The 15,154-nt window shown below is 42.8% G+C and overlaps 1 protein-coding gene across 11 annotated transcripts in view; it reads left to right on the top strand.

The window, feature by feature from the left end:
* TCF7 (transcription factor 7) overlaps nucleotides 1-15,154 on the top strand; it is a 115,967-nt gene that overhangs the window by 86,433 nt on the left and 14,380 nt on the right. For 6 of the 11 annotated variants that reach the window (XM_045027330.1, XM_045027338.1, XM_045027336.1 and 3 more), the window contains 5 exons: nucleotides 2,785-2,871; nucleotides 5,482-5,592; nucleotides 5,998-6,160; nucleotides 7,460-7,567; nucleotides 13,271-13,360. In XM_045027330.1, the coding sequence (XP_044883265.1) occupies nucleotides 2,785-2,871; nucleotides 5,482-5,592; nucleotides 5,998-6,160; nucleotides 7,460-7,567; nucleotides 13,271-13,360 (559 nt within the window). The remainder of the gene's footprint in view (nucleotides 1-2,784; nucleotides 2,872-5,481; nucleotides 5,593-5,997; nucleotides 6,161-7,459; nucleotides 7,568-13,270; nucleotides 13,361-15,154) is intronic. The other 5 variants (XM_045027339.1, XM_045027332.1, XM_045027340.1 and 2 more) reach the window with 3 other exon arrangements.

The raw sequence follows: 15,154 nt of genomic DNA on the forward strand, positions 1-15,154 counted from the left end.
TCTGCTGACAGCCACTACAGCATCTGGCAGGATTTGGCGCCTTTAACCAAGTTAGTCAGACAAGTTCATTAATGACTAATGAAACCGATATGGTAAAATGACAAATAGAAAAACAGCCCTGTGGATCAGAGAGCAGACCATTCAGTTAGCACGTTTACAAATAGGAAATGTATGTAATATAGACTTTTTTTTTAAATAGTTGTCTGCTTGAAATTTACAAAATTCCATAAAATCACTTCCCAAGGTTCCTAGTCCTAAACTTTAGTTTGATGCTTATTTTTCAAGATCTGTTGTGAACAGAAACATGCTAAGCTCCAGTAAGTTTCAAGCTTGGCTTCCCCCAGAGGAATGATGGGCCTCCCAAAGGGAGTTCCCAGTCAGAACTGCCTCTGAGTTATGTAAATGATGAAATTCTGCATTTGAGAAGTGCCTAGAAGCAAAGATGGTTCTCAGCCGTATCCGCTTAGACCTTCTGCATGTGTTTACAACCCAAATGCTGTATATCTCCAGAGCCACAAGTTATCAACTCTCCCCACGCACTTCAGGGAAATGTGACTGATATTTTCAAATGTTTCATCAAAGAGATAGGTCACCAGTTTATGCTTTTACAGAGGTTTGGTGCTTAAACAGTGTGGAAACTAATTGTGTAGGAGAAGAAACTACAGAGACTCCTTGTGCCAATAACTAGTGCTGTGGTATGTGGACAGTTCTTAAGGTTCACTGTTCTGGAATGAAGCTGACTTCAAACGCAAAGCGGTCTTAATACAGGAAGCAGCTTTTCCTTAGCAAGCTGCCTAACAAGAGTTCAGCAGAAGTGGTCTTTGTTCCTGCTGAGCATTTTGAGAAGAGGAGCTGCAATAACTCTCTCTTTAATTAGCTGGGATGACAGTCAGGAACTTCGAATAAAAATGAATTATAGTCCAGTCCAGTGAGTTTGATCGCTGGAGCCTGACAACACACCTTAACCAAGAGCCTTGTAAACTGTGTCATTTGCACAGCTCACCAGCTGAACTATGCACCAGGTTTGCTGGTGTCTCATTATTATGTTTTCCTCTTTGTCTTTAAGAGCTGTTCTCTCATCATGGGGTGATAAAATCTTTAATTGTACATTCCCAGGGATCATGGATTGGTTTTGCAATTGAATTAATTTGCATGTCAAAATCACTTTGGATAAAGGCTTGAGTGCCATGATCCTTTTATATTCGGATATCTTGGCCTCTAGAGTAATGAATGTCACTTCTGGATTAACTTTGAATGTTTTCTCGCCCCTGGGGCAGGAATGTTAAACTTCAAAGGTTATTTAGGTTTCCTGATATATTGTAGCGCTTGGCTGTTTGTTGACATGTTTATACACTACTCACTTCTAAGCAGTGTGAGAGGAATTTTTGTCTGGCAGGTTGTAAACAGAGCAGGCCAGTTCTCAACCACGTGCACTAACTTTAATACACACAGAGCTTTTTAGATTTCATCAAGCTGAGATACAGTAATTCACTGAGTGGCATAAGCAAAAAACCTTATTCTTTCAGGTTTAGGGGCTAAGTACTAGGATTCTACAGTTATGGCTCTTCAGACAGAGGTAATCACAGTCCCTGCTCTGAACAGCACCAGGCAAAAGGCAATCCCAGTCCTTTTCAGGACATCTGGATGCTTCGGTGATATAATAATAATAATAATTAATAATGGACCTCATTTTCAGAAGGGTGGGAAATCAATTGGAGCTGTTAATGCAGAGCACCTCTGCCAGTCATGTTCAGTAATAATGATCGAGGCAGCACTTCTGTTCTAAACCCCAATTTTCTTGTGCTTAACAAAACTCTCATTTCAATTTCTTTGGGTTTGAAGCTTCATGCCCAACTTTAAGCCAGAGGTGAAATAATTTTTGGAAAGTGTGTAGAAAATCTATTCTGAGGGGGTATTTTAACCTATCTGAGCACGAAAAAGTTTGTCATTGATTAAGAACGTTACTCAGACATTTGCACTCTAGTAACTCCGAAATAGTTTCAAATTCCAAACCTGGCACATACATTCCGTACTCAGGACTGTGTAAGTGGTACTTCATTTGAAGAAATATATGGCCTGACCCTCAGCCACCGTAAATCAGCATATCTCCACTGAAGTCAGAGTCGCCAGTTGAATTCAGTGGAGATATGCCGATTTACACCACTTGAGCGTTTGTCTCCTACTTTTGAAATCAGGTCACTTTAAAATGGTGTAATGCACAGTATGTTATTTTCCTTACTGACTTAAAAGATCTACCAAAGCCTGCTACTCCAGTGATCCCAGGTGCAGATATTTGATTGGTTGATCATTCCCCAATCAGCAGAGTGGGATTGAGGCTGATTTTGAACTTGGCAGTTCATCTTGGTATTGCACAGCAAATTTCTATGCCTTGTAAACTTTACCTTTTCAGTTAGGGTGTACACTGCTGAACAATTTGTTCCTACAGTAATAATCCACCTGAACCTTTCATCTTGATGCCTGTATAGCAGATTTTAACTGTTTAGAGCTAATGAAGCAATGCGCTCACATAATGCTCTAGTATTTTCAACATTTGGGGGAAGTTGGGATCCACATTCAGATCTGAACTTGGCAGTCCAGGTCCATCTGCATCACCTCTGCACTGAGGTTGGAAAAGAATGTATGCCACAAGCATCTGTCTAGCCACCGGAGGAGCAACTAAGGCTTTCACATCGATGAGTAGCAATGAGTCCAATTATAGAGGATATTTTTAGGAGAAGCCACACAGATGTAGATGCTTTATAGACTCTTTCTTCCCGATCCCAGGCAGAGCCAGTCTGTCTATCCGCTCCCGTCATGTGGATTTAGACAGCCGTATTCGTCAGCGCTCTCTGCTGGGGCTACTTTCTCCAGGTAAGTATGAGCTGTGTGAGACAAGACAGCAGCTTTGCTGGTCTCGCAGCTTGCAGTTTGTGCCATACAAGCTTGCAGCAGACTGCAAATGTCCAGGGAGGGGCTGTCAAGCTTCCAGATGGCAGGAGCAGGGAAAGAATTTTGCTTTTAGTCAAGTCTCTCTAAAATCATAAAAACATGTGAGTTTCCATGGAGAAGCCATGAAGATTTGGTTTTGAGCAATAAAAGTATAAAAATAAAATATTAAAAAAATATCCCTCACTATCAATATTATGATTGGATGAGGTCCAGTTTTTACATGTGGTGTCACTGAGGTCACTCCAAACAGCTCCTTACCTTGAACTGTAATCTTTACTAGAGAGAGAAATGTTCCTTTCCTCAGTATAATGGACTGGGTTATGTTGTGTGGAGACTGACATGTTTTACTGGCTCTAGGTCAGGTTGTAAAGCTGGCGGAGAGTATGATCACTACCAGTGATTTTATTTGTCCCCAGGACCACAAAATTTAAACATCTTGAGCCTTTTAAATTCCATTTGTCTCCTGCTGTACTTCCCTGCATTCCAGTAGATGCTGCATCACTGGATTGTTGGAACTAACTCCTTGCTGACCCCTGTTAAAGCCTCCCCACAAAACTTAAAAACCTAGGGTCAGGTACTTAGCGGGTATAGAACAGTGTAGTTCCATTGACTTCAGTGGATCTCTGCCAATTTAGACTAACTGAGGATCTGGCTGCTAGAACACCATAAAACTTACAGGCAGAGCAAGTTGCATTCTGCAACATCAGCCTAGGACATTGGAGTATTGCAATGTCCCTCTCTTCTCCCTGCATTACCCTGGCAGATTTATGAGCATGTCAGGCCAAACTCTGCCTTCATATACATGTGCACAGTTCCCACTGACTGCACAGACATGCCTGTTAACACAATTTGCCCCTTAAGTGTGGATTTGTCCTCCAATTACATAGCATTAGAGCGCTGACAAAATTGTGAAGAGTTTGTTACAAATACTTGCGTTGTTCCTTCAGCCGACAGACAGCAAGCCCCTGTGCTCCTGTTGGTCACTTCAGCTAGACTAGATTAAGCCCCAGGGGAGTTTATGTGCAAGCAACATTTGTTCGCATCTCCAGCTTTTGCTTCTGCTATGTGTTGTCATGATATGTAGGGGATAACATTCAAAACTGTTGTTGAAGGCATTCTTAAGGGACTTATCCCTGGAACAATGGCAGGAAAATAGAGTCAGCCACGTTACCTTAGTTTTCCACCATGCTGCCTGAGGCAACTTCTCTTGTTGAGCATCATAGAATATAAAACGAGAGAGGAGTTTACAGTCCTCCGTGGTTGCCCAAAAATCTCATTTTGCATGGTGTTGGCATTTTCACTTATACTATAGAGTGGCACAGGTTTTGCAATACTGCAGACAAAAAAGAACACCTGTCAGAGGAGGATCAAACTTCACACTGTCGTCTTTTGCGTGTGACAACGTATCTCATGAACAGTTGTTTATCTCTCAGGGGCAATTCTTGCTGTCTCCAAGCTCCAGCCGTAAAATGGGAAGCTTGGCAAAGCCTGGCTATAACCTCAAAAATCTCTACAGAGCTAATGAATCTTGTAAGCTAGTGAAACCTCTTATGATCTCATTTCTGTGTTGGTGGATAACATGGCTAGGGCTGGGTGCTGGGTGTACCTCCAAGAGTTTGATTTGTGCTGAGACTCATGCTTTTTCTATTAAAAAAATATGGAGGTGTATGGGGGTCGTAATTCAAATCCAAATGTTGGTGTGGTTTTGGTTTTTGCTGTAACACTAACAAAAATAGTGTGACAACTGAGATCTGAAAATGCTGCTGATCTCTGTAAGGATCTCTGTAAGGCTAGATTACATTGCAAATTTAATTTTTATAAGAAACCCATGGAATCTGAATGCCATTCCAAATCTTTTCTGCTATCAGTTTGGCTACTATGTTATGCACTCACCCGCTGTCATCATGACAGAGGAATACTCAGCAAGGATGCATTGATGGATGAAGCCAAAGAAAAGCATCAAAGACCCCAGACAAAATGCACACCTCCCCTTTGTTTTCATTGATTCAGAAACTTTGTAAGTGTAATTCTTCAGGTGAAATCAAACACCAAGTGAAGCACTGCTGCCTTTATTTAACTGCTACTTCTAGAGTACCAGCAGTGACGGAAAAGTCCTGGCTTAGGCTTGGCAGACCTGCAGCACCTTGGCATCCCTACATGGACCCCCCTATTATTATTATTTCAGGAAGAATGCTTTCCTTACAAAATTTCAGAGCTGCTTAAAGATAAGAGATGTATCTCAATGATGTGGTTTGTTTACTTCTGTTTCGCATTTGTTCCTGTGACTTAAAAACTACTCAAAGAGTGCCATCTAGTGAGAAAAGATGTGTTCTCCATCTGCCAGACACAAATACTGATGGAAAGAGCTGTACCCAGCCACCCCTTTTCCTGCTCATCTGGCAATAATGTTCTGCAGATGGGTCTCTCTCCCACATCTGAATCCTCCTTTACAAGCTGAATCCTGCCATCTATCGTGGGAGGGTTGTGCTAAACGCAAAGTCCCAGTGATCACTGACATGCCCTCTATTGCAGGTTTACACATCCCCTGATGCTGAGCTCTGGAATGCATACCACTGGAATCCCTCATCCAGCCATAGTACCCCACTCCGGGAAGCAAGAAATGGATCATTACGACCGGAGCATGTAAGTCAGCAAGTCTTGAGACAATGGTGAGACTATCAAAGTGGTCTCCTTAACTATTTAGTCCTAGTCTCAATTACTCCGCTGTTTATATGGGAGGGGACGCTTTGGGTGGTAAAACCCTGTGGAGGCCAGACATGGAACATTTGCAACTCTGTCGATTCCACAAGCAAGGTTGGTGGTACTACGCTGTTGCCCCAGCAACTGAAAGGCACTGGTGTAATGATGGGCATGATCGTTAGAAGGGTCCGTGCCCTAGTTGCATAAAATACTCATTAGTCTTGGTTTGAGGTCAAGTGTTTTAGTATTTAATATTTTCACGAGGAACAATTCCTTCTGACTACTGTTCAGTTCCGATAGCTGAGATGCAAGAGCGTGATTGTTACTGACTGTTTTGTTTTTGTCCAGGAAACCCCAACCAGAACCAAAGAGAGAGAAGGAAGCCAAGAAGCCCACTATCAAGAAGCCCCTGAATGCTTTCATGTTGTATATGAAAGAAATGCGGGCAAAAGTCATTGCTGAGTGCACCCTGAAAGAAAGTGCAGCTATCAATCAGATTTTAGGAAGGAGGGTAAGAGCACAGAACAGAACATATTGCTGGCATCTAAGCAAAGCCATTCCCTTCTTCACAGTCCCATAAAGAGAGAGAAAGAACAAACTGATCAGCTACTAAAAAAAAAAACTATTACCTGGAAGGCTTTGGGGAAATCAGTGTTTCTTTAAATGTGGTCTGTGTCAGTCCACAGAATAAAATGTTTAGATGAGCAAACAGTAGGAGTGATGGGGATGTTCCTTAGAGGAATTAAGCCCATGGGAGGCTCTCTCCCCTACTTGTGCTTTTTAAATAACATTTTTAAACCACTGGGGTAGATGCCTTTTTATATCCTGTTACTGAAATGAATATTTACAAACCCCCTTTCAATATATGAGGGCAGAGGGGTGGAAGTACAAGATAGTTTTACACATCGTTATTGGTAACGAACCACTCCGACACTGGATCCTAATTTAAGGGGTGTTATGACTAAGGCTGCAAGTTTGTCATGGAGGTGACTTTCCATGACTTCTGCAGCAGCCGGTGTGGCTGGCTCTCGGGCTGCCCTAGCAAATCAGGCAGCCCCTGGGCCAGTCACACCAGCTGCTGCTTGGGCCTCCCCATGCACCCACAGGGCACCCCCCCCCCCCAGGCACTCGCAGCACCCCCCAGCACCCGCTGCTCACAGCCCCCTCTGGACTGCCCCCCCCCTTGAGCACCCGCTGCGTGCTGCCCCGCCCCCAGCACCTGCAGCACTCCCAAGATTTAATCAGGGGTTTAGTACAAGTCATGGACAGGTCATGGGCCGTGAATTTTTATTTGCTGCCTGTGACCTGTCCATGACTTTTACTAAAAATACCCATGACTAAAATGTATCCTTAATTATGACTATTGTAGAGGCAATGTGTTTGCACCTGCTGGGGAAGAAGTGAGCCCTATGGATCCAGCCATTAGGGGTCTATAAAACCTAAGGAGAAAAAGACGGTGGGAAAAGTGCTCCAAGCACCACTAGCTACATAGAGACCCTTCACTTCCTTCCCAGGGGAAGCCAATTAGCCAGGCCAGTGCAGATTGAAGGGTCAGCCTTGCATCACTTACCAGTGTTTTCCTCAAGCAGGTAGCAAGCTGCTCACCTTTAAAAGTGTGTACATTGTCCTTATGCCACTGTAGATACCCAGCATCAAATTACCCGAGGGAACGCAACTGACACGAGTGGTGCTACACAAGGGATAATGGAAGGAGATCCCATTTTGCCCTCATCTCATTCTGACAGCAAAGAGGAATGGTGATGACATGCACTGAGGAGTCTCACAATGGACTTTTTTGTTGTTGTTGCAGTGGCACGCACTGTCCCGGGAGGAGCAGGCCAAGTACTATGAACTGGCCCGGAAGGAACGGCAGCTTCACATGCAGCTCTACCCAGGCTGGTCTGCTAGAGATAACTATGTGAGTGCTTAATGCAGCTAGGGACTAAAGGCCGCATCTTGGCAGCATGTTTAGAAATCTATTGTTGAACCTGAAAATGTCACCTGCCTGATTTAACAGATGTCCCTGATAGCGTACCTCCTGATAGCCATGGGGTGCACCAGTGCACTCGTACAGATAGGTGATAGAGGGGAGGGTATTCATATACCCATAGGCATAAGAATATAGGTCCAAGGAATACGTTACATTTGTTTGTTTGTTTGTGGATTAATGTATACTTTTCCCAACAGCATGTCACATTTCCCAACAGCTGCTAAGTGATGTGTCTTTGTTAACAAAGAGGTTTGCATACTTATTGTCTTAGAGCTTCTACCTAATAAAAAAATCCAGGTTCATATGAAAAAGAAGCAGAAATCAAAATGATTTTTAAATTACTTGAATGGTCGTTGGCAATATTAGTCCTATGGAAATATACTCCTATGACGGCCTTAGGCAGTCAGTGGTTTTCCATCTGTGGTCCATGGACAACAGAGGAGCATTTCCTCATGATCTGCAGAATGGAACATTTTGAGAACTACCTCTTAGGGTGGGGTGAAGGTTAGGAAAGGAGGGGGTCTAAGAGGAAATCTCAGCCTCTGAATGAAAGATCTGGAGAACTCCTGGCTTAAGACATTGATAAATAGAGAGCGTCAGTGACTTCCACTATACTCACTACGGTGCTTGTTAGGCCCTTTTCCTGAATTCCTTGGGGGGGGGGAAATCCGCTTTATGATTCAGGGATGACCAAGAGAAAATCCTTCTCCTTTAATATGGCTACCTCGCCCATGGAGACTTTATGGTTTAAAGACTTTATACTCGTTTTTTATTATTTGTTGATGGTAGCACTTACTTTGCTGGCATGGGGGTCCCTGCCGTAAAGAGCTTACAGTCTAAGGACAGACCACAGGGGTGGGGGGTAATGGGAAACATACTTTTTTCTTTCCTTTTACTTTGTGCTTGTCAGGAGATTTACTGTAGGTGGCAGTACGTCTTCAAGAGTGCCTTTACTGTGGAGAGTATACAGGCTTTGTCGATGAACTCCCTTGTTGCCTAAGCAGGTTCTCACCTATCCTTATAGTACTGTATCATAATTTTTAAAACGATTTATTTAATCTAAAAATTAGAAATATTCCTACTCAATGACATGTAACATCAATATCGTTTTGCTCTGGGGCTGATGCTTCTCTCACTTAAGCCTGTTTTATACCTGAGTAACTCCACTGATGTCACAGGAATTGCTCCTGATTTACACCAGTGTGAAACTAGACAAAGTCCTTTTATAAATTTGCCAGCACTGGCCTAACGTACGGAAGCAGCTCTACTGCCCAGCATCAGTCACTGCCCTAAAGTTACTGGAAATATCAGTCTTTGTATTTTCTGTTTCCTTAACTATACAGAGCATAAAATCATCACAAGCTGATTCTGTTGCATTTCCCACCCATATATAACAATTAACCAGTAGTTTTAGTTAGCTATAAATATACTGTAACAAGTGAAAGTTACTGAACTTTAATGAGCTTTGGGGAATTTCAAACGGGATCCTTATTGTTTCTTCACTCTAATTCCATTTACCATGGTTATATCCTCTCTTGGCCATTATGATGACACCTTTATTATCAGCTGAGTTGGTGGCTTTTGGACTTTTTCCAATATTGTTTGGCTTGCCATTCATTAGGAGAGAATTCCACAACAGTAGAGATAATGATCTTCATTGTACAGATTCTAGTCCCAGCCTTAGGTTAGCTGCCTACCTGGGTTAACTTTCAATCCATTCATGATGATGCTGTCATAAATATGAACCTACATCAAGGTAAGTATAATGTTGTCTGAGCTGGGATCATATGCTGCATTTGCAGGATGACAGACTCACTGATCTAATAGGTCTTTACCCGATCCTATGATTCTAAAGGGGTCCCAAACAAATGTTACCTTCAGTGTTCAGCTAAAACCAGAACATCCAAACATGGCAGCACCAATGGTTGTATTGACAGTCTGTCTGCTAAGCCCAACTCTTCCATGATTCTCCTGTCAGAGCAGGGATACCAGAGGCAGGTGTTTTTATTTTAAATGGCCATTTCAAACAAGTGTCCAGAATAAGGTTGCTGAATAGAACAGCAAGAAATATGCTCTGTAAACATCTCAGCTGTCACTACTGGATTCAATACATGACAATGTCAGGGCAGCGTTCCCCAGTGGTTGTTGGCAGTGTGAAGCATGATCTGCAGTAACCAATGGGGAAGGCCATGAAGCACACTGAATGTTGGGATTTCAAGTACCCATAGGCCATGTCTACACTTAGGGAATACATACACTGCATGGCTATCTAGCACGGGTATAAACAGCAGTGTAGCTGGTGAGGCACTGCTTAGGTGAGTAAAGTAAAGACATCCTATGGTTCTGGCATACGTATCCTACCTGGCTCTCTACACACCCAAGCCACGCCTTCATAGCAGTGTAGCATCCTGCTGCCTCCCTGCTGCTGGAGCCTTTCCCCGATGGGTGTAGCTACACTCTGCATTATGGACGCAACCTCCAGCTATGCACACCCTACATGTCGCAACCACCAGTGTAGACAAAGCCATAGTCGCACAGGCCACATCTGGGTAGCTCTGATATAGCCTAACTGCTCTCCAATTCTCTGTATGTTTGTTCTCTTCTTGGTTAGATTCCTAGAACAGTAGGATCCAACCGCCTTGGTAGCAATTCTGAATCAATTCATTAGACATTAGTGAAATATTATTTGTTTTGTTCTGTCTAGAAATCGGATTAGGTGGTTATATTGATACAGGATGGGATTTTCAAAAATGCTCCCTGTGGGCCTAAACTCTGCTCCCATTGACATCAAGGGGAGTTTTACCATCAACTTCAATGGGAGCAGAGTTAGGTCATCCATAGATGGTAGGAGCTGAATCTATTGGAATCAAATAAGAGAGAATTTTGAAACACAAAGGCTTATTTGAATTAGACTCTAAAGAGTGTTTTTTTAAAGCAGACACATGAATCCTGATGTCCCCTTAGCACCATTTTCTTTGTGTTCTAAATTGATTTTTTTTCTCCTGACCATTCCAGGAATGTTTCTGTGACTACTAACTTTCAAGCGAGTACAAGCTTCCAGTAGCTAAACCCTGATGTAGAGTTGTCTGTCTGAAACAGTCTCATCACCTCTTTACTTTCTAATCTGTGGCACAACTGAGAAGAGCCACTATAAAAAACAAATCATTTCCCCATTTTCTCTTAGCTGTACTGATCATTTAAGAGGCAACCCCATTAAGTGGAATAGGAATAAGAGTGCTACACAAAACGTTCACATTCAGCTTTGCTTTTCTAGTCTTTATTTTGAGGCTAGATAGAAATGCCTAACTAGTTAACTTGGGACCTGATCCAAAGCCCATTGCAATCAGTGGGATTCTTGCATTTTCTTTTAGCTGCTCCCTTCTCTCCTAATGCTGCTAAGAGAAATGATCATGCCACCACTGTGTTTATAGCCACTCCTTGGCTTCCCAGAATGGCTGTTCTCCAGGTGACTCCTCATTCCATAAGCCTGCATCTGTCTCTGTGGCACTCCACCAGCCTCAGCCAAGGATCTCCTGATGGAACATACGTGGGGGAATTTCAGGATTCTCAGTGGCGTTTATTCCCCTGGGATGGCTGCTAAACCAGTATCTGAAGCAGCAGTGGGTGGTGTTATGAGAGCCAGGGCAACACGAGCAGCCTCTGATACAGCAGGTTGCTTCCCCCCGCACACACCAAGATGGAGTGCTTCCTTACACAAAACCGCCTCATTGTGCATTCCTCCCATTGAATCTTTTCTCCTCAGAAAAAAAGAGCTGCCGTCTGTGCTCTGGAAACACTCTCACCCTGCCTGCACTTCTCCAGTAGCCCCCATATCTTCTGCTGGCCATCCAGGCTCTAGCAGTCTGCTCATCAGCTCATCCAAAGTTGTTTTGGGACAGAAGTGCCCAAAGCCAGGAAGCGGCTGCCTTGTGATTTTTCTCACTGTATCAACAACAAATGCTTTTCTGTCTCCCCAGTTTTGTAACTCAAATGGGGAGGAGGAATCTAGGTCAACGCCCTTGGCACGTGACTTGATATGAGACAGGAAATACAGTTACTCCCACACTGAAGAAAAGCTCACCGCGATTAGGAGTTTTCCACCTTCACTCAAACCACAAGAAGTCATATAAGAAGTCACAGGTCAAAGCCAGCACTGCAAGCAGCCCTTTCATACAGGACAGATTTGCTCCAGCAGCTCTTGTGCGCTTGTTAATAGAACTCATTGGGACACAAAGGGCGTTATTATGCATTCTGTGTCAGAGAAGCAAGTAGAGGATAAAAATGTGTTTCCTTATTAATGGGCAGAAGAAACAGAAGAATGGATAAGCGGGTCCAGAACAGTGAAGAGAGAATTGAAAACACAAAACTGGCTATTTGTAAGAGTCCTTAACAACACTAATGTGGTCATGGCTGTTATTACCAAATATTGTATACTAAGAAGAGCATCATCTCTTCAGTGATACGTCAGCAGCACAGAATATGGTCAATCCCCTGGAAGCTCTTCTGTTCAGCCTTAACATAGGCTTCCTTTAGAATGCACTATCATGAAGATAAAATATATTTTATTTTTACAAGTTTCTAAGATGTGCCCAACGCTGCACAGAAACATAAAAAGGCATGGTCCCTTCTGCAAAAGATTTTAGTCTCATTTTCTGAGTGATGCAGTGAGGTGACAAGCAATAGGAAGGGAAGTTGTGAGTAATGACCGGAGTTATGGTAATAAGGTCACACAGTGCCTCAGCTGGACATGGGTATATTTTGTTCTATTCATTTTAAAAAAAAATATGGGCCAGACTTACTGCTGGTGTAAATCCCTGGGAGGCGCTAAAGAATGTTGTTCAGCAGTTTAGACCCAGCGCTAGTGTGAGTAGAACTATCAGGATGTAGAACAATTCCAATGAAAACACGGGGGAAGGGGAAGACAAGGAGTCAATTGAAATATTGCCGTATGGTGTTGGCAACCCAAATGAGAGTTAGTTTGAAGAAAATAATAATCTACTGTGTTATTTAGTAACACAGGCAACATATGAATGTATCTTGGCCATATTCTCGAACGTCTACACACTGAGAGAAAGAAGATACCTCTTAGGGTTGTTTAACCAGCCAGTTGCCATTTTGAAGAATCAGTTTTTGGCACACCTGGGAAGCAACAAGAAGGGATTTGCTGATTCACCATTACTGACTTAAGGTTGGGACTAGTACTGTATTATCAATCAAGTAACAGTGCATTACTTTCCTTTTCGGATCTCACTATACCCAGCTTTGCCAACCCCAAACATTCAAGAGTCATGCCTTAAAAACAAAACAAAAAACCCACACACACCATTCCTGATATTTTGAAAGTAATACATTTGGGGTTCTTTTTATTTGCCTTATGCTGTTTGTGCTTTTAAGGTTCATGATTTCAAGCTTCTCCCTGCAACCATGGGGGCTATTTTTGTCTGCTGAGATTCTCTCGTACCATAATTCTATGAGCGGGGACTTTAAAAACCACCATTGTGAGACGTGCAATAAAGTGTGGGGCGTTGACAACACTGTTTACCATCTGTGCATGTATTGGATTTATTTAAAGAGATCAGTTACTATTTTAAAACTTTACCATTTTTACTATTTTAATACTTTGCTCTTCAGTCTTCAGGCTCTTCAGCCCGTGAACACACTCAGTTATACTCAGGGCCCCTGGAATTCTGCGGCACTTCAGGGCCAGTTTCTGCGGCAAGGGTAAGAGAATTCTGCAGCGAATGTTAGTCAACTCTGCAGCAGTGAGAACGTATAGCTGTCTGCCACTCTGTACCCACCGACTCCAGTGTTAGCTGCAGAATTCCAGGAGCCCTGAGCTTTTCACACTTCCATGGCCATGGAATCGCTCATTGGCTATGGAATTTATTTAATCCTCTCACTACACTTCAGAGTATAGTGTGGGCTAAATGTTGCTTTAAAGTCAATGCCTGGTAGGTCATTGGACATTGTTCTATTATGGAACATAACAGAACAGAGACAGACGTGAAGAAATTGCAACAAATGGACGATGTGTTTCTTCCATTGAGATATTGGAAAAAGTTAAGTCTAGGACCAGCCCAGTAGTGCTGGTATCTTTACTCCTGATCTTCAAGAACATTAGCTGGAGTGTGAGCATTGAAAGCTATCCAGCAACTTATACCCATAAGTCAAGCCTGTGCCAGCATGGCAGCTGGCATCAGACACTCATTGACAAGCAACACTGAATGGAGTGCCCTGGATTTAAAATGCCAGCATTATTTTGCTCAGATGGAGTTTAGTCCAAAGGAGGAGGGTTATAGCTGTGTTCTAACCAGCTCCTTCCATGCAGCTGAATTTGTAATGTGGATGTGACCGTAGACTAGAGTTACATAACATGGTTTGACCGTACCCGCAATTATCAGGGAAGCAGTGTTAGCCTTGCTAACAATAAACATGTTTGAGCACAGTAAAAGCTAGAGTGTGGACAGGGCCTCAGTGGTCTCCAAACTCTTAATCACTTTTCTTAAAATTATATGTAAATCTTATGCACCATCTTTGCTGCCTGTTGTGGAATAATCCAAGTGCTTATGATATTGGATTCCAGGACTTTGAAAAATCAGGAAAAAATATTCCAGAAAATACACCTCGATCCTGATGTAACGCTGTCCTGGGGAGCCAAAAAAATCTTACTGCATTATAGGTGAAATTGCGTTATATCGAACTTGCTTTGATCTGCTGGAGTGCACAGCCCCGCCCCCCCGGAGCGCTGCTTTACTGCGTTATATCCGAATTCGTGTTATATCAGGGTAGAGGTGTAATAGATTTGTGGAACATGAAAAACAGGCCCTAGATAGTTGACCCAATGCTTTTTTTGGTAGTTATTTTAAAAACACCAGCTGTGGTTTCACTCAAGGGGACCAGAAAATGTAGTTGGAAAAGTGGGTGTTCAGATAAATAAACTGTTTGGCCATCTCACCTGCATTGATTTCCATTCCATGTGCCTAGCACTGAGCCTCAGAATCGAAAAAAAAAATGCAACCATCACCTTTCTGCTTTTTGGTTAAGATCAAGTGTTTTGTTAATCTAACTGGGGGTCGTATTCTCCTGTGACTGGAGTCTATGATCTACTACACTGGGTCATTTCCTTCTCTAACTGCTTAACAATGATTTATCTAGAGACACAAAGTGGGTGAGGTAATGTCTTTTATTGGACCAATTTCTGCAGGCAAGAGAGGCAAACTTTAGAGCTTACAGAGAGTTCTTCCTCCGGTCTGGGAAAGGTACTCAGAGTCACAGCTAATTATTTATCTGTCAGTGGCATCCTCAGAACTGCTCATCCTCTCTCATTTTTAGTCACTCCTTCATGACAGTTGAGGAAGATATAGCCTCTGTGTAGAATTTGCTACTTATGTTAGGGAGGGAGATCACTTTCAGTTTAGGCACATCCCTCCAAGAGGAGCTTCAGGAAGAAGAAATTTCACCTCCAAGTTTCCTGCTGCACAAGAGGAGCACCATGCTTCTACACTCTTTCAGGCC

This window comes from Mauremys mutica, chromosome 8 (assembly GCF_020497125.1).
Source record: "Mauremys mutica isolate MM-2020 ecotype Southern chromosome 8, ASM2049712v1, whole genome shotgun sequence".
In the NCBI taxonomy this organism is placed as follows: Eukaryota; Metazoa; Chordata; order Testudines; family Geoemydidae; genus Mauremys; species Mauremys mutica.